The 27,329-nt window shown below is 42.3% G+C and overlaps 1 protein-coding gene across 24 annotated transcripts in view; it reads left to right on the top strand.

Moving 5' to 3' along the window:
• The window catches only part of ncor2 (nuclear receptor corepressor 2), a 176,050-nt gene that overhangs the window by 23,750 nt on the left and 124,971 nt on the right, over window positions 1-27,329 (top strand). For all 24 annotated transcript variants that reach the window (XM_088618467.1, XM_088618459.1, XM_088618471.1 and 21 more), the window contains exons 2-3: window positions 10,824-11,002; window positions 14,058-14,185. In XM_088618467.1, coding sequence (XP_088474593.1) covers window positions 10,898-11,002; window positions 14,058-14,185 — 233 coding nt within the window. In that variant the 5' untranslated portion in view covers window positions 10,824-10,897. The remainder of the gene's footprint in view (window positions 1-10,823; window positions 11,003-14,057; window positions 14,186-27,329) is intronic.

Genomic DNA, 27,329 nt, shown 5'->3' with positions numbered 1-27,329 from the left:
TTGGTCAGTTTAATGACAAAAAGCAAAAAATGTGGATTCTTGGTGTAAATGGTGACGGCTTTGAAACCTTTGGCTTTTGATTTTGGGACCTCACAAGGCATTCCTGGACTGTATTTTTTCTTTCAGGAAGCAAAAATAGGACAATTGGCACAAGGAGTGGAGCAAGCTTTCTGAACCTTCAGTGGAGGCTGTTATGCAGAGAGCAAAGCACTGGAAATGTGAGCTCAGTGAAACAGGATTATCAAATCGCCCTACATTTTCCTGGCTGGTACAGCTGTGTCCTGAAGGATGCTGAGGCATATTAGTATCTGCAGAGTTTCTTCCAGCTGGATCTTATGCTGGAAAGTAATCTGCAAAAACCCACCCCCCTGCTATCTTCAAATCTTTCACAACAAGCAAGAGAAGTCTGATAAGCCTGTTGTGGCTTAGATTATTATCAGTGAAGCCTGTGTCACAATTTACAGACTCCCGGTGGTGACGGGAGCTGTGATATCGGCAGGTTTTTAAACAATGGTTACGATGTACTGAGCCCAGAAGAATTGGGGGCGGGTTGTGCGTAATCTCTCGGTGAGTTTACCCTTGCATTGGTGCATTGGGGTTTTGGGTCATTTTTGTGCTTCTGTGCAAAAAAAACTCCTCTGCAAGTGTCTCTTGTCATGAAGAGTATGGGCATGGCTACTTTGGACTATTATATAAAAGATTTGCGGACGCTCAATTATGTGGGTCACTCCACGTGCTGAAAACAAACATAACAGACACCATTCCAAAGTTGGGATAAAGAATAACGAATATAGGTATAAAAATAGAAGTTCAACATTATTTCAATGTGCAACAGCCACCTTTTCCATGTTGCCTTCTTGTTTTCCGTCACAGATTGCATTATGGGAAGGGGTCAGTTTCCAGTTTCTGAAATTTTGAGCAAATGTGTAGTTGCAGATTAACCCCATGCCAGTAGCCTATAACAAGTAAAGTGCACATGGCTGAGCAGTCTGAGTCCAGTCTCTTGGACACTTGTATCAGAGTGGAATTTTGTGAACTTTCCAGGGTCCCTGTGCAGGTTTCTGCCATGAAAGCTCGTATGAAACAAGACACATCTTGATCAGGCCACCCTGTGGTTAATAATTTAAAATATTTAAAAATTCAGATAGGGTGTCGGTTTAGGATTGCATGTAAGCTGTAGAGGATTCGTGTTTATGTAGAGGGCTGAGGTTAATTACAGCTGCAGTTGCTCACATTTCTGAAGCAATTCTTTTCCATTACAACTGCCAAAAATCTGGGAAAAAGGTGTGACAGCAAAGGGTCTGTGTTTTCTTTATCTTAAGGTCATCCCATTGGTGTTTTGAACAAAATAAGTTGACATCGAGTCAAGACTTGAGTATCCCATGCTTCTCCAGATTGTGAAGTTTGTCTAATGCCAGAAAACTGCAATTTTAGTTTTTATTTTTAACAGTGTTATTTCCTCTGACGATGACCTTGCATTACCTTGATAACCTCTAGTAACCTTTCTCCTAATGAAGGAAATTTTGCAATATAACATGGCTTTAGTGTTTCAGTAGAGCAGCAGTTTTCACATCCCAGTTTCTAACAGCCAAGTGATATGGCACACTGAAAGATTTCGCAAGAAAAGGCGCAAGTTTCAAGTTCATTTTATCTGAAAAGTTGCTTCAAGGAAAAAAAAACACTGCTGGTGTCTGTGGCTAAATTTACTGTTCCAGACACCATTAGAGCCAGATGACTTCAGATAAACTGGCAAAGATGTGGGGAATTCTTTTTTTCTTTACATTTTCAGCAGCAGTTGTAACCTTAAGAGTTTGTGGATATAGGACTATACAATACACCAAACTCTGTTCAATGATACACCTGCAGAAAATCCAGTTATTTCTGATGCACCATGGGAAAAACAATTAGCCCAGCTAAATATGCAGCATCTATCATTTTAAAAATAGCATTTGTCTCTTAGTTGCAAGAAGTGCTTTGATTTGTTGTTTCCCGTTTTGAGGAGAAACAGAGTTAAACAGCTATTTACAAAGAAAACCGAGTGGGTTTAATGAGAATTTCATGCACTGCAGTAGCAGTAGTTCCTAGGGCGATGCTACTGTAGGATGGAAGAATGCAACAGTTCTGTTATAAAAAATGTTATTCCTCCAGTGTTTCCAAAGCATATTAGCCCTGTGAGTGATTGATTGGCTTAATGTAAATATATGTTAAAAATAAAAACAGTGTCAGCGTAGTTAATGTAGTGGTGGCTTGAAGTCAGTCAAAATCAGTCTCATCTTGCCTGCGATAAAAGGTGTGGAAAAGAGAAATATCGATGCTCCCAGATCCTGATGGAGAGCTTGGGGAACATCATGTTGGCATTGCACCCCACTTTCTCGTATGCAAAACGAGAAACGTTCCACAGAACATTTCTCCCCCCCCCACAAGGTGTTTTTCCACTTTTTACAGTTCCTCTTACTCCTGGAGCAGGTCTCTCCGAGCGTGTCTGACCGCTTTCTCAGGTTGTGTTAATCATGGCACAGGGAACGTGCTGTGTGCGAGCACCACATGCTTGCAGATAGACAGCCTTGCTGGGCAGGTCTTAGGAACCTACCTAACAGTCTTTAAAGTGGAGTCATGCTCCACTCTGGGTGACTGGGGGCTCGTGGAGACGAACACTTTGCCTTCACCCTGTATCGAGTGTTTTGAATCCGTTACTATTTGACATTCCTTGTTTCAGTGTTTTATCAACTTTATCAGCGACTTCAATTGCTGCCTCCCATCGTGAAAGTTAGTGCAAGCTGCCAAGCAGTACAGTAACTGGAGGACACTGGCAGCCACCATTACTGATGACGCTATAGGGTTTTCAATTGCCCAGTTGTCCATGGAGGTCAGGGTTACACAACAAGCATAGGACACCCTGGCCAAGTCTCACATCAACCCACTCGGCCAGCTCTTCACTGCTGCCCAGCAAATCCCTGTGGCACTGGGCTCATTGGACTGGGCCGGTCCAGATCACAACCAGCCATTTCTTGAATTGTGGAACCTTAGCTACCAGGCAATCAGCAGACTTTTGACACCATTGTTTTAAGTTTTTCCTAGTGGTCTTGCTGCTTTTCATGTTTCACAATGGCACATTATTTCTTTAATTCCTGTTTTTTTTTTCAGTGCAAAACGCAGGCGTGACCTTCAGCCAGGCTGGAAAATGTGACTCGACACTGGCGAGTTTCTCGTATTGTGTTTTTAATTATTCGTGCTCCTTGATCATGTCGGGGTTTTTTGTTTTACACAAAATAGCGTTGTAAGCCAGCCAATACCAGTGCAGGGAAGGGCAAGCTGTCAAAAATGAATCTCTGCTCTAGATAAGTGGTGAACTCTGTGAACTTACACAGAACAGCTGGTTACACTTGTTTCCTGTTTTTTTTTAAACAATTAGTAGAAGACGCTAATCTGGCAGTGTATTATGCTCATGCAAGTGCCTTTTAAAAGCCTGTGGTGCTTTTGTGCTCTCCTGTCATTAAAGAGGTGTAGATTCCCGGAGAAGTACAAAATTGTTTGTCAGGCAGGTTAAAGACCGAGTTGCACCCCTAAAGTGGATTCATTCTAATGGTCTTCCGCCATCACAGTTTCCAAGATAGGGTTCCTGTGCTGTGTAGCTCTGTGTAAGTAGCATGGTAAATACTGCTATAGGTTAAATATTGCTTCTGGGACCGTATGATGCAGAGTTTAGCCTGCAATGTTTACTAGTTCAAAAGCATTTTCTCAAGGTTTTCTTGTTTGATGCTCCTGCTTTTTCCCCAGTGGCAGCTTAGCGATGGCTATTTAATGGAGTCATTTTGGAAAGTCTTCTCATTTTCCCCGGGCCTTTAGAACGACTGTTTGAGGGTTGGAATAGTTTGCTGGAAGTGTTCGCCCCACTGCACCCGCTCGCTGGTTACAGTATAAGATTAGAATTACTATTGCTTTCATCTCCTGTGGAAAATGGAAATCATCTGTAATATGAGGTCAACTGTTCTTTCTTTTACTCATAAAGTTCATTTCAGCAGAAATGGTTGTCTATAGGTGACTGACCTTCCAAATGACTCTTTTAGTTGTGCTGGATAGATGAATTTTTGGGTGTCAGCCAGTGGATCTTAGTGTTCATATAAGATGTGCAATGCAAAGCAATCTTTGGTAGGTCAACCTTGAAGCACCACTGATAACATGTTCAGCCAGCCCTAGCCCTCTGGAATGAAGGTCTTTCAGAAGACTTCATGCATTTTCATGGGGTGCTACATTCTTGTTTGACAAGATAAGGTTCAAGCCCTCACAGCGAGAATGTTCTTTTATAGGTTGGGGGTGGAATGAAAGTGGGGAGGCTGAAAAACAGTGAAGCGATTCTATTTTTTCAAAATGAATAGGATACCCCCACCGCCCCAACAACTGCCTCAATTTTTAATGATGTAACTTCCAGCAGCTGCTGTTGCCATATGTCTAGGTTATGAAACCCAGGCTGCTACTGTACTATGAGTGTTGTTGCCAGTATTGTAGTTCTTTGTCTCCGTTTCGGTGACGTTGCACACGCCACTTTGCTGCTAAAACGTTAATTACAAACTCGACGAGGAATTGTAAAAGCACAAATGTGCAGGCCTTGAAAAAATATCTATAAACAGCCTGATCCTAGTTCTTCTTGAAAACAGGGCATGACGAGCCTTTTCTAGGCCTAGCGTGTACTTTGCAGAAAATCACAGGAGAAAAACAGGAAGTTGAACGTTTTCTTCACTATATTAGTCTCTCCAGCCCCATATTTGAGGTGATGGTAAAACTGGCAGTGGTTGTGGGGGCCTGTAGCAAGGGTGAAGGTAGTGAAGTTATCCATTAGCAGTGCTGGAGTGGACTCTGTCTCTGTTACCTTTACTGTGCATAAGGTACTGTGTCACAGAGGTGCATGGAACCAGAAACATACAATACTTTTTAGTTAAGAAGCTAATCATTACCTTTTTTTAAGCCCTGCACAATGTCATTTATACATCAACTTGGTCATTCATCCCTGTGCACCCTATATAAGGATATAAAAGTAACTGGAATAAGTGTTCTATGTTAAATGACATTCACGTGTATATGAAGTCTTGCAATGGAGTACTTGAGAAAAAAGAAATTGTGTATAATTTGTGTGTTTTTAGACACTTTTTTTTCTTAGGCTGTCCATAAGATTGGGTATTTTCATAAACCTGTGACAAATCCATGTTATACTGTGCCATGGTAACAAGAAAGTGGGCTGCTTTGTTTTATTCTGTAATCCGTCATCTCCTGTTAGGTGTTAATTAGAAGGATGAATTTAAACGGTAATTCGGTGTGAATTGTCATGTTTCTATATATATATAAAATGCGACCTCAATAAAAAGAAGCTTTAAAGCTTTCATGAAGTCTGGCTCGCAGTGGCTGTGCCAGCAGGAATTCTGTAATCTGTTTGCCTCACTGGTAACCTTTTCTCTTCTACATCCACACTGGTTTCTCCTCCCTTTAAATGTTCCTGCTCCACCCTGTATTGGATTTTAATCACTGAGGTAGTAAGTTCGAGGTAGAGGCTGTTGGTTAACCCTGGTGACCTCCAGTACTTCACAAGCACTTCCTTGAATTTTTTATTTGCATTATATTAACAGGTTAGTATTTTATTTTTTGTTTTTGCTAGACTGACAGTTTTCTTTTCTTTTTTCATTTTCTTGCTCCAGGAAAGGAGACAGGAAAGGATTTTTCTGTGACCACGTAACTTCTGGGAGTGTTCCTCAGAATACTACAACCTGCACAGTTATTGCCTCAGTATAGGTGTTGTTTTGCAGATAGCCATAGTTGGAGAACAAGGAATCTGTCTGGAGTTGCCAAGTTCTCAGCGGGGAAACTGAATAAAGCAAGTGAAAAAGTTGCACCTGTAAAAATGTACCGTGCATTTGTAGGATGAAGATGAAGTTTTCTGTACCCGGTGCTGCTCTTGAAATCAAGTTTGCTGGGCACAGGGTGTTTTTTTGCCGTTATCTCAGTACTACGTTGCTCCTGACGCCCCAGTGCTGCTGTTGTGACCCACAATATTTTTCTGTGGAACATTACCTCTTTGCCTGTGGCAGTACTCTGAAACGATGTTTAACTGGTACGATGCCTCCTTAGGCCTATACCTTCCCCTTACATCTTATTTAACTTTGTGGGCTACACCGGCTATCGGTCTTTACCTGGAAGTCCCCATAAAACAGTACCATGTTTTTCAAAAACCCAGGAAACATTCTTCTGAAAATTTTATCTGGAACTCCCTGCCCTTTTTAATGGTACAACTGGACATAAAAATGGAGTGTACGTACCATATGCCGTAAAATGTGCATTCTGTTCTGTGAAATCTGAGTAGTTCAACATGTTTCTGTCCACAGGTAACCCTAATATTATGAAACTACTTGCTTTTCAACCATAGGACAGCAAAAGTGTGGTGAGGTATGGTGCTGAGTAAGGCATTGGCTTTCTTTTCCACACTGTGATTTCTGCAGTGCATTGGGCAATGTTTGTGATTGTGCAAAGCTTTCTCAATGTAGGAGAGCTTTTGCGCACCAAGTTGAAACTATATCGCTTTAATTATAGTACAATCGCGTGTTTTTGAGCTTCTCCGTCGCGCCAGACCATAGATGCCTTGCCTTGATCTGGGGTGAATGAGTGCGTGTTCATTCTGCTTTGCCAGGTTTCCATGTGCTTGCTTGAGCACAATGTTTAGCTTTATTTGGCTGGGCAAGCTGTTTGCCCTAGTGGATTTGATCGTTTTTGTGTTCTTAAGGAATCCCGGCACCAGGTTAGCCACTTTCTATGAGCACACACTTTTTTCTGTGACAAAGATCCTCTGGCCATTGATAACCATCTAAATATTGTGAAATGCTTGAGTAAACTGAGACGTGTTTGGGGGGGGGAAGCTCGTGCATTCACTCAAGTGTAATGTGATCTGACTCGGTATTTAATATTTTAAATCCGGCTCCGTTCATAATTAAAGTTATTACATATCTAATTACTTTTCTCATGCCCTTACTCTGACAAGTTATACCAAAGGGAAGATATATACTAGACATTCGGTTCATTCGTGTAGTAGGACATCATTATATTGCTGAACAGTATTTTGTCAGAAGTGTGACTCAGTGGGGGAAGGAAGGAAGTGTAAGATTCCTGTACACTAGCTTTCATTTCAGGTGTATTCTTTAGTCCATAGTCACTCATGTTTCTCTGCTTTGTGTCTTTGAGGTGCTGTTTTCTTCTGTCTGCATTCTGCCTTTTGAGAAGAGTGCCATAGGCACATATGAAGCGGATAGGAATAGGGGAAGGAAGAGTCTTTATGGTGAGCTGTAGAAATTCAGAGAGGAAAAGAGCAGTTTTGGGATCCAAGAAGAAACCCTGAGCACTGAAAATCAAGAGTAGGATAAGAAGAATGCTGTGCCCTGGCCTCCTTTTATTTCTCCAGTGTTTTTCAGGGGAGAGCTAATTCCTCCACAGCAGCCTTGGCCTAAATGGCCATCTGAACTGCGTGAGTGTGCTTGTGTATTGGTAACGGGCAGGAAAGCATGTTTTTGTGAGAGCCCAGTTGGAATGATTCACTCATTTCCTTTGTGAGGCCGTGCTGAGTGCAAAACAGTGAACCTCTAACCACTGACACTTCAGACTTAACGTTCTTATCCCCGGCTCAACTCCACCTGCAGGTTTAATTTTAATACTCGGATGAAGACAGCTGACAGTTTAGTCCTCATTTTTCTCTGGATTAGACCCCGTGGGTTTGTGTTGCAAGGCTTTGATTAGAAAGCCACAACTCATCCGCACTCTGTTCCTCAGAGACTGACAGACGGAGATTCCCAGACTGTCGTAGCTTGGGGATAAGGGATTGAAACTGGACACACTGCGGAAGGAATAGTGATGATTCCCAGAAGCGCTGAAGCTGAGGTAGTGGTTCCTACTACAGTGTCTGAGCCTGTTGGACTTGTGTTTGGCGCCGGTCTCAGGAGAACTACATGAGAACCTGGCCTGCTAATTCTAGCTCTTGCGTTACTGTGAAAGTTGGCCTTGTTAGTCTGTAGTGGTATCTCTGGTTTGCTATTACAATGCAGCTTCCTTTCCTCTGTTGATTTTGAAAATCAGGCGCTGTGTTTTGTGTTTGTTTAGTTGGCGCTTATTTGCACAGTGGGGTTTCCAGATCGCTTTCACACTTTCTGTTATGAGCAGACTTGTTACCGTGCTTGGGCTTCTTCTGAGCCGCAACAGACCTGTTCATATACAGTGATGCAGTGTGTCATGCGTGTTCCAAGACAACTGAAGAGATTAAACATTTTTACATTGAGAAAACCCTGACAAGAGGGACAGTTCCCCTTCATTTGCGTTCCCTGTTTCCTGTACAGATAAGATATCGAAGTGGATTTTTAAAAATCAAACATCTACCTCATTTGCTTTCATTTGGTGGAGTCATTCGCTTTCATTTTGAGTGTCATTGGCTAGTACGTATTGAACATATTGAGATGGCAGTCAGTTGGGGTTCAGTGGCTCATGTTGTGTAATTGCTTCTTTCATTAGTGATACGCAATAAAAGAGATTGCCATTTGGTGAGTTTCCAATTTAAAAAGAATTACAAGCACACTCAGCAGTCATTAATAAAGAAGTTTGGTTTTAGATTTATAGTTATAATACAAGGAGAACCAAATTAATAAGCAAATAAAAAAAAAATGTTTCCTTCCCACAGTCTGCTACAGGCCATCGAACACAGATGAGGGAGTGCATTGTTATACGGTATGCAAATTTGGTTTAAACGCACTACAGGATTTTACGTAATTAGAGACCTATTCATGCTTTGTTCAGCTCCCAAGCAAGTTATTGGAACACACTTGAAGAAGCTCAGCACCAGAATGTTTTTTTCATTTGATCATTCAGCATGGAATTAATCTCCGCTTGTTCCCTAGCGGCTTGCACTCTGATGCAGCTTTCTATTAATCTATTTATTGCATCTATAAAGTTCTTCTCTTCCAAAAGGCCCCTAAACCCACTGCATGTATGAAAGGGTCTACTGCAGCACACACCTGGGTGACGCACTGCTGGCATTCTGAGCCAGCGGATCAGGTAGAGAAGTGAGCAGCTACTCTATCAGTTGGATGGATTAAGGTGGGCTTCTAGGGCATGCCAGGTTTTGCAGGCCCGAGTGGATTTTAGCCAGGGCACTTGAGTTAAGAGCCCATACTCTGTCAAATGACCGAGGAGTCAGGAGCAGGTTTTGATGGAAGACAGTGCCTCCTACATGTACTGTTTAGTATCCCTGCTTAAAATACGGTGGTGGTGTTTGGAAAATATGCCTCTTTGTACTATTCTGGGATCTGCTTGAAGTCTGTGAGATTATCCACGATCTGCTCATTTCTCTGGGAAGAGAAGACGGCAGTGTCTGGAGAACTGTAATGGCTTCCAGCCACCACTCCTTGCAGAGTCGCATTGGCACAACAGGCAGGTTGGCAGCTGACGGGGCATTTTGAAGTCTCATCCTCCACTGTGCCTCCCCAGGGGCTGGCAGAACCTGAAGAGGAGTTATTAGAGGACAGTGGGCTGGCTGAGTGAGACCACAGTGTTGAGATCCACAATTTCTAGATTTTTTAGAAAAACTAATTCTTTCTGACTCCAGCTCATTTTTTTAAACTTGAGATGAAGGTAAAATATTTTTTTACCAGAAGTGTCTAGCTTAATTTTTTCAAGTTTTTAAATGAACAAAATGAGGAGTGCGTTTCGTGCTCATTTGGGGGGGGAATTGTGATGTACACTGGTCACAGCGGGGTCCGGCTGGAGACTGAAATAGCTGAAATTTCTATTCACAAGCAGTTGTCGGTCAGTCGCCTTTGGACAGGCGTGGACAGTGCTGTTGGGGGATGAATGGAATTGGGAAGGGTACATCTAAAACAGAAGCGATGATGTGTATCACAAGGTTACGCACTTTCTCTGGCGGTCCTGGGATCTGCTCCATTCAAGTGCGCTACGGAAATGATTCAGCGTCACGAATGTGAACGCTTTCATCCTTTTTGCAACTGCTGTGAACTCGAGACCCGAAATCGTGCCTGAGTCAGCAGATATCCACCTTATGTTGCTTGTCAGATAATAAATGGCGGAACTGCATCTTACAGTTGAAAGAGGCACTTTCTGCACGGTGAAAAGGACATAGTGACTCATCATACAGATAGGGATATTAAATAGGGGAGGTTCTGACCCAGTCTGAGTTCTTATTAATGCAGTCAAAGTAAGTGATAGGACCTCAAGAGTTAGCTGAAACTTAGACCAGGGGCAAGGGAGAAGGACTGCACAGTAGCTTCCACAGTAGCCACAAAGTGTGTAAGGTTTTTCTTGACCCTTGGTAGCATCGGCACTTTAAGGACTCTTATTCCCCAGGAATGTTGACATTTGTGTAGATCCTGAACGGTCTTATTGTTTCTCAATATGTTGCTTGTGGTTAGTGGGAGAATGTTGATAGTGGATGGTCGTCTTTGCTTTTTGGAGTACAAAGCTCAGCTGTGGCCCTGGTATAGAAACTGACCACTAGCTCATGCAGCCAAAATAAGGAAAAACGTTTTTTATTCTGTTCAGAGTGATCTATCCGGCCAGAGCTGAGGCAGTTTTGTTCTTTTTATTCACCTCTTCCCACAGGGGCTAATAGGAAACCAACAGCTGTTCTTTCACCGAAAGTGCCAGGTTAGCATTTCGGAGACAGCTCAGCCTGAAATACCACCCTATTTTGCCGCTTCAGACGCGATTTGGGAAAATAACGCCTCTACCAGCTGCAGGAGCTCAGTGAGCAGCCAGTGATGCTCGGTTCTCTCTCCAATCTCTTTCAGGTTGACCATGAGCATCGCATGCAGTGACTCCAAGCCCACTTGCCACCTGTAGAGGGACTCGTGCCGTCCCCGACATGTCCGGACACTCCCAGCCTGTGCCCCAGAGCAGGCGGCCGGTGGAGAGCCGTCATCTGGCCAATCCCCCTGTGCTCCCACTTCAGCTGGCCAGAGCCCACCCGGTAAGCTAAGCGCGGTGCGCCGCACCTGTCCGCGACTTCCGCGTTTTTGGAGAGGTCATCTGTTCTTGCTTTTGTTAACAAAGCACTCCATCACTGCTCACTGCAGGCAGACCCTCACTCCTGCCTGCCAGTTCCCCCTCTGTAGCAAGAATAACAGTTATCTAATGGGGCAGCTATGTCACATGTTTCGTGCGGGATTACTAAACATACGTAAGCTGATATTGTAGCACTTGCCTGAACTCTGTACAGCTATGGGAATGCAGGCAGGGTGAAATTATTTACAGATCAGATTATTTAGCTGCTTTACACAGGTTAAGCAAATGGGTTCGCTCCTCAGTCGAATAGCACACTTACTTTCATGAGAGTTCATGCTTGTATATTTATAGTTATGTGATTTTTCAGTGGCACTAGTGTTGATGGCTTAATAGCACAGGGCCAGAACACTTAGGGATTTGTAAGGAAAAGGGCAGCGTGGATCATCTTGCCTGAACGTGAGAGCATGTGTCCATTTAACTGTCCTCACTCTGACACTTAAAAGCAATGAACCCCTATTGGTCTTATTGCTGTTTACAATAGCGGCAAAAGATTCTTTTTATAGCCACGTTAGAATGTGTTGCATCTTGATGCTGTTTAAGTGTAAGTATGCAATTATGTTCCAAAAACAACATCAAAGGTGAAACAGTCCAATTTCCCCCATGTGGTTTATATTTCAATCTTCTGCACAACTGATTGCATCTGCAACAGGCTTTGCATGGTGTCTAAGGGCAAGATAACAGACCTAGCTGAGCTTTATGTTGTTTTATACCCAGTGCTGTGCCTGCCTCATCTCAAGGCTATGCAATATAACATTAAATGAAGATCTGTTACCTAATAGTGGTTAAGGAGATACAGTGATGTTGACACTTACATAAACTTTTATTTTCCTGCTCAGATTGTTAAACTCTGAAATGTTATCTGCCTGATAAAGGCTAACGTTAAGAATGCAATACTTATTTTTTTCCACTGTTGTTCCTTCGACCTGCTCTTCATTCTTCCCAGTTGTCTCTTGATGTCTGCTTCCTCTGTTACAAGCCAGATGCCACAACTTTCCACCTCTGAGTGTGTGGCTGATTTTTCTGTTTTTATTGCACATCAGTTCCAGAAATAGCCATGCTGAGGTTATGGTCTTTATTGATTGATTCCAGTGCTGTAAAAACCATTTCAATGCTGCTAGTGAGGGACAGGATATAAGCAGAGACACCAAGGGCACCTGAAACCATCCAGGCAGTGTGGACTGTTTATCTAGCAGTAATTGGTGAATGTGAAGTAACTTTTCAGTGTTATGAACATACGTGATATGGAGGGCACTCTTCAGCATGGTGCATTCTGTACTGGTTGGTGTCCTGTTGTCATGTTGCACAAGTAGTCTTTTTATAATGAAATATATTTTTTGATTCATTCGTGTGACAAGAACTTCTCTGCCTCAATTTTTTTAGACCCATCTGTAATATTTGTGGAGAGATGGCAAGTTGACAAGCAGCTGAGGTCTTGGTATATTATTCACAAACAGGCCATCTCATTGATGTACTGTGGAGTGGGCGATTTGCCCACAAGTGGGAAAAATAAGGACTAAAGTATTTTTTCCTGTGCTTTTAAAGACAAATGCAAGCACTAAATACTCATGTCTGCCAGCAAATCAGATTCTAGACTAAGTATTCCTTCATAGTACAAGCAATAGCTCTGAGAACCGATGTCGTAAGAGACCACACAGAGGCCTCTATAGAAGATCTCCAGGGGTGCACCTGAGAGAACTCTGAAAGCTTTAGTGTGGCAGGTGGTACACTGTCTGTGCAAGTCTGGCCTTGGAATAAAGACCACGCTCGTTTAGCAAGAGCGATACGGAGAATATTTATTTTCAAAAATATAAGAATATTTAATTCTTTAGAATATTCTCCAAATATTTTGAAGGATTGCACCGGATGAGCGCTCATTTTTGGGGAAATAAAACAAGTGTGTGAGATAAAGGCCTGTGGGTCTCAGGATTTTGGCAGAAACCCATTCTTGGATCAATCAGCTACTATATACAAAATGTGCTAGATTGGCTCACTGGTCTCCTCTTTTTTGTAAATGTTCTTATGTGTGAACATTGTGCTTATTGTAGATTAAAGCGAGGCAGTGCTTGCAAAGAAAACTCCCTTGTGTCCTCTATCACTCTTTACACGAGAGGGTGAGCCATAAAGAGTCTAGCTGCAGTGACCAGCATCCCCAACTGTCACTTGGTTTAAATAATTGAATAAATGACTGGATTAAGCCCAGTCTGTCTTGGTGAGCCCTCGGAAAACTGTGTTTTAAAGGCGTCACATGGCACTCGCTCTGTCACAGTTCACTCCCATCAACAATTAAAGGACACAGAAATACCTCCCTGGATCAGCACAGCTGTGTTTTGGTTTGTTTTTCCTCTCATTTTCTTCTCGTCTTTCCAGGCCTGTGATAATAGGAGATGGCAGTTGTGCGACATGCAGTTAAACCACAGCACAGTGTTTTGCACTTTGTAAATTGCTGTTCTCATTATTGTGTAGTGTTATTACAATTCAGTAACTTTGCATCATTTGCTTAATTTATGACTCAACAGTTGTAGCCCTAGGACTGTTCCGATGAACGCATCTGTGAAGCATAGGCATTACACCAATAATTGACTCGTGAGACCATGTTACCAGAAGGAAGGTCTCTGTCTTGGGTCTTGACTTAATTGTTTTCACCGGATTTTATTGCATCTGCAATATGAATATTTCTTTGAGAGAGGTAGAGGCAAAAATCAAGGCCTCTGTTGTCAGCCTTAGCTTAATACCGTATTATTGCAGCTAAGCTTGGAAAGCAAGCTTACAATTTTCTTTCCTCCTGCCCCCCTGTCATTTTTCTGTGCTTCCTATGCTGACAGCCGCCGAAGAAACACTTCCTTCGGTAAATGCACAGAGACGCAAAAGGAGGCTGACGCAGCCTGATGCGATTCGAGCGCATCTTTCTAAACGTTTGTAAAAGTGCATTTCTAAACGTTTTGGGATTTTGCCTTTTCTAGGACGTCGGGATCCCCGAGTACCATGCTCATTCTCGGGACTACAACTCCCACATCGCCCATGGAGGACTGCCTCCGCCTCATCGCCGCAGGCCTTCCCTGCTGTCCGAGTTCCAGCCCGGAAGTGAAAGGTATGCGCTTCCTGTCTGATTTGGATGACCCCGCTAAATACCCTAAACATGGCCCTATGTGTGCCTGGGATTGACTCTCCTCGCTGATGAGCCACGTCAGTGTTTTTGTCTCAAGTCCATTCGAAAAGCTGTCAGCTGGCTGCTCCTCACTTCACTTAAAAGGTTTGCAGCTACGGTACATATTGTGTGAACTGAAGAGAGAAGGTGGTTGACTCTTGAGCTTTTTTGTAAGAATTTTCCATGCATCCTGAATTCAGCACTGAGGACATTGCTCTCTTTCAGCTTTGCTATGTGCTCGATTGCCTTTGACAGTTCCGTTAAGTCTCTGTGCTTTTACAAGCTTAGCGAAAGGACGAAAACAGATCTTGGATGCTGGATCCCAGGTGCAGCTGACAGGTTTAAGTGCGAGGCTTCCTCTTGTTCTCCCTCTGTGATAGCTGGGGCCTTGCAGATACATTTAGTTTTCTGCAAACATCTGTTACCAGGGGATATAAATTATTTGTGGGCATCATATAAATTTTGCATGGAGGGGAAGAGGCTGCTGCCAGCTTTCAGAATATTGTAAGCATCGGGCTGACATAAGAGCATTTGTGAAAGGTAGGATTTAGACATGGTGCTGTTGGAAGGTATTTAGGATTCTAGCCTAGAGGTTCTTTTGTTTCTGCCCCACGTTTTGTATAAAACAAACAAGAATGTTGCTCTAAGAGGGAGGTTTCTTCTACTGCAGGCTCCCAGAAATCAACATTGGATCCATAAGGGTCAATCAACTGAAAATTGGTGTGGAGTGGCCTCAAATCAGTCTTATTAAACCGAAACTATTTGGGGACGGTTTGGACACACGCAACCCCCCCCGTTTGGCACCGTCCACCGTCCACCAGACGTCTACACCATTTTGTGTAGAATATTTGTCCCTTATTTACGTCGGACGACGAATTCCAGGATGTCCTAGAACGGTAGCACGGTTTTGAGTACTTTTTACTGGTATTGTGGTGTAATCGGGCCGTCGTCTTCACATTTAAGATTTTCAACAGGTGTGTAAAAAGACAACATGTCATTTAAGGAGAAAGTCCCTGATATTATAGGATGTAAAGAACTTGCATTGTAAGAAAAGAAAGCTGAGCTTCAAGTTGCATACAAATGAGCACAGGTACTGTGGCTTAATGTGCAGGTGAAAAGCCCAGGATTTCAGACAACCCATCTCTTTGTTGCTGCGAAAGACGCCTTCAGAAAAAAAGACTGTATTGACGTGCTGCCAGGCTAATGAATAGGCAGTGGCACGGCTTCAGAAATGCTAATCAGTGTCCTTCAGTTTCTTTAAAGGTTTGAAATAATACGGCTCTTTTCATGGCGATACAATAATGACAAGTCAGGGTTTCCATTGATCAAACACCTCTCTCTTCTGGGGCAGACTACCGTGATTTAAGAACAGCCTTATAAAATTACTCTCGCTGGTGCTTCTAAACTTGAACTATCATTTTCCCTGAATCCCTCTTTTGTTTGGCTTTGGTTTTCTTTTTTCATCTGTTGTCTACTTTGGAATGATTGTCTTTTACTCCCCCCACTTTCCACGTATAGTGTGTTGTGAGATCATTGTTCAGTCGTCTTAAGTGATCACTCCTCCTTCCTCTATCAAGGGTCTGGTTGTATTTAGGAAGTAGAATATAAATAACATCCTTGTGTTTTTCTAATGTGAAAAAAAATGAATAAGTTATTTCATAACTGAGCAGTAGCAAAAGGATTTCCCCTTGTTCGGTGGCAGTCTCATGATGCCCACGGGCAGATCGACTTTTTTTTATCTCCCTATCACAGATCTTTGGAAATGAGTGCCTTTCAAAGTCTGTCTTTTCTTCTGTATTTGAGAGCTGTGCCCTTAGTTTATTGCTTTCTATGTGCGAATCATGCAAATGTCCATCAGTTTTTTGGAAAATCAAGACAAATTCTTGCACAGGTGTCCTCCTCTTTAAGCTTTCTTGGTGATAGGCCTGGTGTAATGATGAAGACCGTCAAGGACAGCACCTGTTCTGAAACTGAGGAGGATCTTTTACGATTTCAGTGCTGTAGTGGTTTTTGTTTCTGTTTTGCCGATTTCGGACGTGCAGACACCTAAAATTTGTGTTCAGTATTTACTGGAGATTGGTAGGGACTACAGCAGAAGCAGCTGTATGTGGAATAAATTATCAGGGAAGACTGTGGCTAGGAGGGATTTTAGTAACAGCACACAGAACAGAGCAAAATCCAAGTGTACTGGGGTACCAGGGCCAATGAAAGCTTTTACAGCTCCGTTAAAAGCAATAATCTGAGTGCCTTTGGATTGGAATTGGAAACAGCGCAATTGATTTTCTGATGATATACATTCTGATGATGTATAAACAGTGATAGGAACGTATATGTAAAATATCCAGATTAGATACATTCCAACAAGAAGGAGCTACACAGTAAAACTTGGTGCCAGTGGTGGTAAATGCAGATCCTGTAGAATAAAGGACTTGATGAGCTGGAATCATAATAAGCTCTCTCCCATGTGGGGAGAGACAGAAGATGATGTGGAATGAGTGACTTGTGCCAAAGTTATTTGGCCTCTTCAGTAAATTAAAGGTCCAGCTCAGGTTGTAACATTTATATTAGTCTCTCTTCATGAAGCTTGGGGGTAAGGGAAGTCTAATATTAAAATTGCATCAATGATTTTAGGAAGCTGGCCTCTGCTTTGTGTAATAAAGTATAATAAGTGGTATGTCTTCCTTGATGGGCCCTTAAGATTAATCTGGGCACCTTGCATTGGTTGCTGTAAGTATTTCTTGAAAATGCCATGATATGAAAGTAAATGAATCATTGAGGAAACTTCAGAGACAATCTGGCATGATAAGACTGGTATGTTGCATCTCTTCAAATTTATCAGCAATAGAGGAAAAGACGGTCACCCTTTATTAAGGACTCCTGGCAGACGACTATAGCAGTTACCCAACAAGTGAACATCATTATAAGGACCATGTACTGGATATTTGCCAATTCTGCGCAGCACAGGTGATTGAACTCCCTGAGATCCCAGCCCACACAGCCCCAACAAGAGACAGACCCACTTTGCCAGCCCTTGGCTAGGAAGAGTATGAATACACATACACATAGCATCCTAATGGGATTCATCTTACCCAATACTATTAGTCCTGTCATTGCTTCATTACTGGTTCATTACTCTAAAATACTTGGCTGATCTTAAAGAGTGAAGATTTTAGAGAAACCAAAGGCACATTACATGTTCCTTGGCCTGATATCAAGAACAGTCCCATCAGTGGGCTGCTACGTTTGTTTCTGAAGCCAAATAAAGCTGCGATTAAAAAACAAACAAACACCGCAAACAGCTTTTCCTCCAGTCATTTAGTGTTTATAGTGTGGCAATAACAGCTCTGATGCGTTTGTGATCTTTGATTTATTTTGAGTATTCCAAGATCATAGGAATGTTACTGTTATGACATTGCTACCACCGTCTGCATCACTGGGAGAAAATCCATTGTGACTCTTAAGTGTCTCACTGGACCATGCCTTTTAGTTTCCACCTGGACCTCCTTCTGATGCATGGGCAGATTAGCAGCCTTGCTACCCAGCAATCAGGCGGCCGAGAGCTTTTTACTGTAAGGCTGTTAAACCCACTTTCCATGTGTGCAAAGTGGTGTTTGAGGTTGCAACAGTTCATCTGAGCTTAATCTGCTGCATGGTAATCTGCTAACAATGGCGGCTCCCCCTGGCCAAGCAGATGCCCTACTTTGTACTGTGATGGCAGTGGGAGGGGAGCAAGCGAGGCAGCCTGGCACACGCTTCAGCTAGGGAACCCCCAGCGAAGGAGGGATGGTGGACAGTGCTCCGGAGTACTGCAAGTGGGTGCATTAAAACTCAGTCACATTCTTGTAATCATTCCTGAAGACGGGGCGATGGATCTTTTAAAGGTCATCAGAGGAATGCAATAGGTTTTGAGGCTACAGATAGCCATTTTGACATGTAACTGAACCCAGGTAGAGAATGAAGCTTCCATCAGGAGTCAAAGTTGTTAGTGAGTGACCACTGTGTGGCCCACAAATTGAGCTGTTTTGCATCGGCTGCAAAAGTTTGCCATGAAAAGAAAGTTTAAACTGTTGAATAACAGAGTGCCTTTAACATTATTCATGGTTGTTTTTACTTGGTGAATGTACTTTTTATAACAGTGGGAAAAAGATTAAGTGAATCTCTTGGAGACGGATGTTATGAACAAAGCCTGTGGTTATGATGTAAGGCTATGAATGTTAAATGCGTGTTGAAAAGGCTGTTTCTGTTTCACTTTGATAATGCAGAATGATGTTTTTTTTAACTTCATTTTCTTTGACAAGACAATTCATAGTTTGCTATTGGCTAAAATAAAAAAAACACATGTTTAAGCTGTAATACATTATTTCCCTTTTATACTAAATCTTGATTGCAGAGAGTTTTTAGTTTGACATTCTGTTCCAAACATTTAAGGTGGTATTTCTTTGGGAGGCTCTTCATCCTTGCCAAGACGTCTACTGTAGCTTTTACCATGTGCTTGAAACCTTGTTTCCAAAATCCTTTAAGAACACCTTAAATCAAGAAAATGAGTTGGGGTTTTTTTGTGAAACTGTGGGGGAAATTAGTGAGTTCTCATTTTAATCTTACAGTATGTCTGTAGGAAGCATCTTGTGACTCTTAACTGCTGATATCACATGCAGGATGATGACGTCTGCTCTGGTTTGGTTAGCGTTATCCTTCTGAAGAGGGTGTTGTGGGACTTGGGGAACAAGAGTCACTCGGTGCTTTCTCGGTGAAAAATAACCTTTTTAGTCATGTTGTATCTTAACATCGTTCCTAATGATGGTTAGAGGGCTCGTTTTATTTGTCCTATCAAGATCAGTTATCTTTAAGACTAAAAAAGAGAAACCCTTTTTTTAGTCTAGTCACCCCCACCTTCTTTTAATAAAATCATACATTTTTGATTGCTACACACTAGTTTGTTTAAGTACATAAACAGCTTGAGCACTGAAATTCCTCATTCAACACGGTATGTACACTGCATACGCTGTTTACAAGCAGTGATTTTCTTTCCTTTTGTTAAAGTCAACGTACATAAGATATCCTGATGTTCTTTTTTTTCTCTTGATGTATGATAATATGACAATCGTCTCTCCTTTCCAAACAGTATTTTAGACCATGACACATACCAAGGGAAGGAAAATAAAAGAAAGTGACTTTGGTTAGGGTGACACTTTGGTTAGGGTACCTAGGAAAATGTGTCTGCAGTGGCTGTTTGATCACAAAAAAAGAGAGCAGACAGCAAAGTAGGGTAGAGTGAGATCTTCCTTTCGTCTCACAATCACATGGCACCATATAGTTCTTCTAAACTTCTTGAACATTTAATGACTTGCATTTAATGCCATCTAGTCATTCAGGCACCCAAGGAGTTCTTGAGCTGCCATTATTATTAATAGAACCTTCTTAGAGTGCTTTGGAAATATGTGATCTGGTTAACTCTTTGTTTGCAGGGATTTTTCAGCTGTAAAGCAATTTCACTTTTTTGATTGTTTTTTAGAGGGGATACCGTTTAGTGACAAGAGACAAGAGAGCCCATCGAAGTGCAGGGCTCACCTGGGTGACAGCAGGCCAGGTGAAATGAGAAGAAACAAGGTCAGGTTATTGAAACCAAGCCTGGTGTTTTGTCAGTCCACTGGGGTTAACACCCTTGCTAACACCAGGTTTCCAAATATAGCCAATACTCTTAATCTGAGGCTGATGCTATACAGTGCAGTTGGATCTACATTGCCAAGTAGACAGGACCTCATCTTAGTGTGTCACACGCATGATAGAGAAAGACACAACTTCATCACCCCAGAACAATCCTTTCTGTCTCTGTGTCTCAGTTGCATTTGGAATAGCTTCTTGCCTTGTCTGGTTCGCATGGAGCGCATGGAATTGGCCAAGCAGTTAATGCCTGCAGTGAGATAGGAACCGTCATAATGACGCTCCCAACACATTTCAGCTGTGGAAACCAGGTTAAATTTGGGAATGAGCCGCTTTCAGTTAGAGGAAAGGGAGCAGGTGAGAGGGAGTTTCGGGCCAGGTGCAGGTCCTACCATATTCCGAATGTTTGGTGGTCTGAGAGGTGCAGCTGGGACTATCGCTCCATCTCGAAGCCAGGCCTGTTGTGCTGGATCAATTCGTACTCGTTTCTGCGGATTTGTGCCACGGGCATTGGGATAACACAATGTGTTATTGCAGTGCCAATCTCAACCGGTAATCTGCCCTTAATGTGATGGCAAATCTAGGGTAGAAAAGAGCTGGCTGTTGTGTGTCAGGGATGAGATTATTGTATTATTGTGTGTGCTCGTGCATGACAGCTTATTTTAGGAGGAGAAAAAAAAAAGATGACCTGATGGTGTGATTGTGAAAGCCGGTAAGACAACATTGTAGAAAAACTGCTAGATGCGAGGAAGGATGACCTTTACAATCAAGGAAAACTCACCTTGACCACCATCTCTGCCTGGAGTTATTTTTTTTTACAATTTCTATTTGTTCATTAACTATTACATCTTAGAATGTCCTCACCTTTTGGAGTTGGGAATTTAGCAAGGTAGATTTTATTTAAACACTACAACATTATTTTTTTTCTGTGTTGTTAATGATGGAAGAACTGTGCATTTCACGTGTTCGGTATTAGAGGAAAGCTCATCGTCTAGCCCTGTGTACCAGGCACTTACAGTATGCCGCTCGGTAAAGTACAGTACTGGATGGATTTCTTTCTTAGAAGAAGCCTCCCCCCACGCACACCCACAAACCAGATGTTTTCAGTGCTGCTTGGTGCTGTTTTAACAGCTATCCTGACTTCTCCGAAGTGCTTTGTTTTCTACGGTAGCCGGGCAGTGGCACCCATAGTGCTTTTCCATGAATAAACATCTTCTTGGCAGCTGAGGTACAAGGAAGTGTGGGAAAGCCATAAGGAAAGATAAAAAGACAACTATTTGTATGTCATCACTGTGCTGTAGTACACTTCATGCTCTCAGTTAATAGCTTTTGGGCAAGACGTGTTGGAATTGCTCTCGGGTTCTGGAATATGAATTCTGAGAGTAAAAATAATCAGCGTTAACAAAAGCAAACAGCTTTGTTTTTCCACATTTTGCATCCGGTGTACCGAAGGGATTTTCCAACGTTCTGCGAATACAGAACTGAAATGCAGCATCCCCTCAAGATGTAGCTTGAACAACCAGAAATTAACAACTTGACAGCTCAAGAAATAAGTTTCTGTGCTGTTAATTCCACATTTTAAGCTTAAATTGCAGTCATGCCTGCATGATAAGAAGAGAGGAATGGCCTGGTGACGTTTCTCAGACTGTTCTTAAGGTTACGTTAGGCTGAGGTGGCTGTTTCCAATGCCAACCTCCCAAAATAACTAAAACCAGTCAATGAAAGAAAACAAGTGTCAGCTGATGTACTTTTTATTGACTTCTCCTCTCTGACTGGAAGCTCAGTTTCACAGTGGCATTGAAAGACACTGTAATGTGCTAAAGGGAGTTTTTTTAATTCCTCTTGTCTAAATCCTTCATTTTACGTTTCTGTAGAGTCGCTTTTGGAGCCTGTAACGCATGTCAGGGGGTAAAGAGTAGAATCCAGGGGTTTTGTATAAAATCTAAAACAGCAGATTTGTATATTTATGTCCAGTTTTAAAAATGCCTTATTTTTTCCAGCTGTTGCTATTTAAATTGGATAATTTGTTCTTGAACTTAGCTCTTTGTGAAACGTTCCAAGATATGCATTGGGCGGCACCATGGAGCAGTGGTTAGCGTTACTGCCTCGCTGCGCCGGGGCCCTGGATTAAGTTCCGGACTTCGTGCTGTCTACACGGAGTTTGTTTTTTCTCCCTGTGTTTGCTTGGGTCTCCTGCCACAGCCGTGTGAAGCTTGGGGTCTTTTACGTGTCTGTGAAAGGATTGGATTGCAATGTAGAACCCTAGATAGAGCACAGAAAATACTATTTCGAAGAGTATTTAACAAGAACTTGTGCAAAGTATACAGCATGCCCATATCCACACTGTGTTAATATGCACAGCCGCCTGACCCTGACCTGTTAATCTGACACAGGATATACTAACTGTTGTGTGGATGTGGTTGTAGTATGTATTATTTGGTTTAAATGATAAACTCTGGGTTTTACTTTTGAGGGTTTCCCGTGGTGTGTGTGGATTTAAAAAACTCCATCTCACAAACGGGAGCTGAAAATAAGTAAAACGAGAAGAAAACAAATAGACACAACCATACTTTTTACAAACTTCATGGCAGTGTGTTTTCAGAAAATCCAGTGTAGAAGGCCTTTCTCAAGGTTTCTTTTTTTGAATTGGATACATGGATTTGATTCAGAAATGTGTCTTGAAACCCGCCCAGCCTTGTTTCCCCCCCCTATCTTTGGCATAAAGAGAGTTAAGTGCGAACAGGACAGCTGGAGCTGAGTCAAATCTGCATTGTGTCATGAAATCCATAACTGAGTATTGTGTTCCCTGGCTGCAGTTAACCTGTGTCCTGAAGCGGACATGTGGAGTTGCGTCATTTCCAAAGTATAACATTCTAACTGAGGAAAGCGACCGTTAAATACCGCATGTTCAGTAAATGCCATAATCCAAGGATAGTGTTACAAAAAATGTTATTTCTTTAGCTTGAGAGCGATGGAGAAATAATGGGGATTGCCTTGCGACCGAGTGGATAGTTTTGTCTAATTTCCTTGAAACCCAAATAACTGTGATTTAAACTTCCTGAATATCGTTTTCGATATTAAACATTTCGGAAACGGTTTTGATTCAGTTGATTTTTTTTTGATTTGCAGGTTTTAAAACGGCCTCCGGTCACACAGCAGCATATTCACTTTTAGTTTCTTAAAACTGCAATTTCCAATCTGGGCGGGGTTGGTGTGCGTCACACGTGGGTTTTCAATCCCAGGTTCGGACCGGGGTTCTGCTGTTGTCCATTTCCTCTAGGCGTGCGAGGGATTGGAAATGCGTACAGAGTTACCAGTGACGGAGGCAGGTGAACTGGTCACACCTAGACCAGCCCAAAGCCACTCAAAACCAGCTGCTTTGTTGTGAATTGCCACACCCATTCTGGGCTAGTGGAATCTCCCATACTCACCTTACTCAACGATTACCCTTCGCCCAAACAAGTCTTTTTTTACAGACAGGCTTGTTGGGAGCCTCTTCAAAATGAAATTCAAAGGTGGACTAAGACTACACCCAAATATCCCAGTGTAGGTACGTCATATATAAATATATAAATCTGTAATAAGCCTTTTACTCTCCCTAGATCAGACTGGTGTGGAGAACAGAGCAGGGTAGCGTGGATAGGAATGGGGATTGGGGTTATTTAAGGTAGGCTTCTCAGAAGGAATTGCCAAAGAAGCTCATTAAGTCAAGAAGGAAGGTATTTATATGCAGTTCAAATCTGTGATTATCTCAGCAGAGAAGAGAAATCCCCCCAGGAGACCGACCTCTGAGTTTATTTCCTCCTTTCCCTTCCAAGATTCTCTGAAGAGACAGGAAAGATGGGTTTTGGTTTTTATTTGCTTATGTATGGGAGTATGGATGAATGGGTGGATGAATGAATGCTTTTTTCTTTATTTTCTGGGTGAGAATCATTATTGTTGGGGCTGGACCACTATTTGCACAGGAAGAGACAGGCGCTTACCACTAAACTGTAATTTTGTGGTTGAAACCACAACACCAGTCTTTTTGCTGCAACGGCTACATCTAGCAGAGCTGATGTGAGCTCCATGGTCAAAAACAGCCGCAGGTCTGATTTGTTTTTTCTGTGTTTGTCAACTGCTTTCCTTAAACAGCACAAAGTGATCACAGACATTTTTAAGTTTCATTTAAGTTCTGGCCAGCAGCAGGACAAAGTGGCAGGTATCAGAATAGGGATAATATGACTGCTGGTGATAAGACTTTTTTCTTGAGATAACCTGCAGTAAATCAAGTGATAAATCATGTGTGCTGCTGTATTCAAAAGATACTTCATCCTTACAATTGAGCACCAGATCTAGGTTGCCCTGAACTATATGTGATGCGCGACTTATGGTAATTAAAGAGAGTCATGCCAATTGATGTAACCTGACTTTCTATTAAACAAGTGCAATCTATCCATTCTTTGTTTACCAAGCTCTTATCTACAGAGAGCTGCAATAGTGAATGTAGAAAGGATGTTAGCTTTCTAAGCCAACAGGCACATAATAATGGTCAGACCTGTATATTAGGAAGTTCATGCTTCTGCAAAATTAAGATCCCTTTCAGTTCGCGTCTGGAAGTTTAAAAAGCTCCATCCCAAGTGGCATGTAGGCAAAGCTAGGTCAAGTTAGATGCCTGGAATCATGGGTAATAAGTGACATCCTAGAGAAAGGGGATGAGCAGGAGTTGTGTGGGAGCTGTGCTGAAAAGCAGGAATGACAGCTTTGTGGATGAGAGGCTTATTCCTGGATCAATTTACCAGTTTTTTCCTTCATCACCCCCGATAAAAGAAGACCCTTCACTGTCCAGCTCTACCCCCTCTCCCAGGATGCGAGTGTTATCCCTCTTCAGAGGAGCAGAGAAGGTCGTGTGGCAGGAAGATATTTTGAGCTCAGATAGGATCAAGGATCAGTAGCCCAGGGATCTGAACAGGTATGCGCCAGGGAGGCTGCATTATTGTACAGCTTTGGTCTGATGTCTTTGCATTGTTATCTACAAAACATATGATCAGGCAGATGCTGTTCGGGATTTCTTTCACAGGACGTTTCAAGAATTCGGTGCCCCAGATTTCTTACAGGATGCCTGTTCTCATTACACTTGGGCGTCCTCCTCAGTGCAATGGATTTTTGTTCTTAGTTCTGTAGCGGCTTGTCTGGTTGCACATGTATGCTCAGTGATGACGGTTGTGTAACTGGTTGTCCGCAGAGTTTATTAGATTGCTGCAAGAATTGATCTTGATGGCTGGCTGACTGCAGGAACACAGGAGCTGGAATTAATGGCCTGCACATGTTTCTTTCGTGCGCATCTGTATGTGCAACAGACAGAAGGTCCGAGCAAGGTTGAGACTGGTATTTTTTGGTGTCTAAATCAGCTGCCAGCTCTGGTTTACACGAGCGCACACACAGATGCAGGCCTGCGGTCCTGTCAGGTCTGCAATGTTCTGAGCTGATGGGATGTGAGGCTTCCAAGGTTATTTTTAATTCTTATCTCATCATGCTAATAAGCGCAAAAAGCCTTTTCATTAGAAATGAAGGGGAAGGCTTTTTTTTTCCCCCCCAAAAGATTACTTTCAGCATCTGTCAAAATGAGTCAGGAGTTTGGCACCAAACCCGAAGGCTCTCTTTGAAGGGTGCTGTGCTGTGGTTTTTGGCCTGGGATAAAAAGGAGCAATTCTGAAGACTGAGAGATAACTTTCTCTTCATGTCTTTCTCCTCTTCTTTTTTTTTCTGCTACAGCCTTTGCCACCTGAATACTAGTGTTACGTACACATCCCAGATTTTGCCTTCTGTTCTTTTTATTTTGGGAATTGCTAAGCGGCTGAAACGTAATGTATTGATACAGTGTATGTAAGACCTACTAAATATATATAAACCATCTCTCAGATGCTGTCCATGTTTTCATTTTTTTTTAGGTTTATGTTGCATTTTCTTTTTTTCCTTTTTTCCCTAATTATGTGTACGTACAGGGGATCTGCTACTGATGTACATACCAGCCACTTTCCAGAGACCTCACTTTAATTGATCCCTTGTACCATATAAAGCAGGTGACCAGTATATAGGTTTGGATTCAGTTAGATCCAAGTACAATGGAGGTGTTCAAAAACTTTGTTCCCAATGACTGTTGTTGTCTGACAGATGGACACTCATATTTATGGAGAAGACTTTTTCTCCTGTGTCTGTGATTCTGTTAGTCAGTGCTTTTGATGAGGGTTTTTCGTGTCAGTAAAGGTCAGACTGTCAGCTAGGTTGGCATTTCCTATCAGACCTGAGACTGTCTTGTGGTTCACAGATCTGTTTTGATATCTCACATGGACTCACTGTATAATGTGTGCTGCATTTGTGTTCAGGAAAGCACTAATGTTGATTAACTTGGAGTGTTAATGTATAGTAGCAGATCAGTTTTAAACCACCAGTCCGTAAGTCCAGGGGTGGTCACAGGAGTCATACAAATTACAGGACATCCAAAAGGAAAGTGTCAGTCTACTAGAAGAGCTGCACTGGTACTAGACGAAAAAGTACAAAACAGGAAGATAAACATTCAACAAAAATAAAAATCTGCAGTTTCCTACTACAAGTTTCAAAACAACAGGCTTTCACTCACCCAGGCTGTGTAACAGCACACAGAAAAGGATACTTTGCAAAACTAAGATGAGACTGACTTGCCACACAATAAGTCCCAAGTTAAATACCCTGAACTCCACCCCTGGTACCACCCCTGGTACCTCTTGGAAGGACAGGTGAGCCTCCATTTACACCAGAGGCAAGCCAGGGTCTGTCTTCTGACACATAATGATGGAACAGACAAGGGACAACAATGTGGTCATTAGGTCATTTTGTGTGGGATTACTTGCATGTAGGAATGGATTCAGAACATGTTCTGATCGTAAAGACACTTCTCACAACTTATTTAGATGGTTTTTGGCATGTTGAAAAACAGACCCTTTAAGTGGACGGTCTTATCAAAGATACCCGGTACTTTGAGCAGTCAGGGTCATACTTATTTCATTATATTTACAGTAGATTATTTGTAGGAATAGGCTCCGGCTTTCCCGTGACACTGTATTGGATAACGTGATTAGAGAGTGGATGGATGGGTATTTGTGGAACCATTTAGTTAGGAATTTTGTATTTGTGTGTCGCAGGGAGACGTGGGTAATTGTAATCCTTCATCTGTACTGTATGACTTGTGGATGCAGCCTACAGAGGGCAGTTTGTTGGCCTGACCACCGAAGGGAGTGGATATCGGGTTATTAGCAGATTAAAATAAGTTCCTTACACTCAGTGGAGCATAGCTAGAATGGATCTTCCATATACTTTTTTTGGGACGCTATCAGATTTGACATCCTACTTAAATCCTGCTATTCCTCGTTTTGCATTTGAGATCCGTAAAAACAGTGTCACGTGCTTT

The sequence above is a fragment of the Lepisosteus platostomus genome, chromosome 24, assembly GCF_059453375.1.
Source record: "Lepisosteus platostomus isolate fLepPlt1 chromosome 24, fLepPlt1.hap1, whole genome shotgun sequence".
In the NCBI taxonomy this organism is placed as follows: domain Eukaryota; kingdom Metazoa; phylum Chordata; class Actinopteri; order Semionotiformes; family Lepisosteidae; genus Lepisosteus; species Lepisosteus platostomus.
This window is presented reverse-complemented; position numbering and strand designations above follow the sequence as displayed.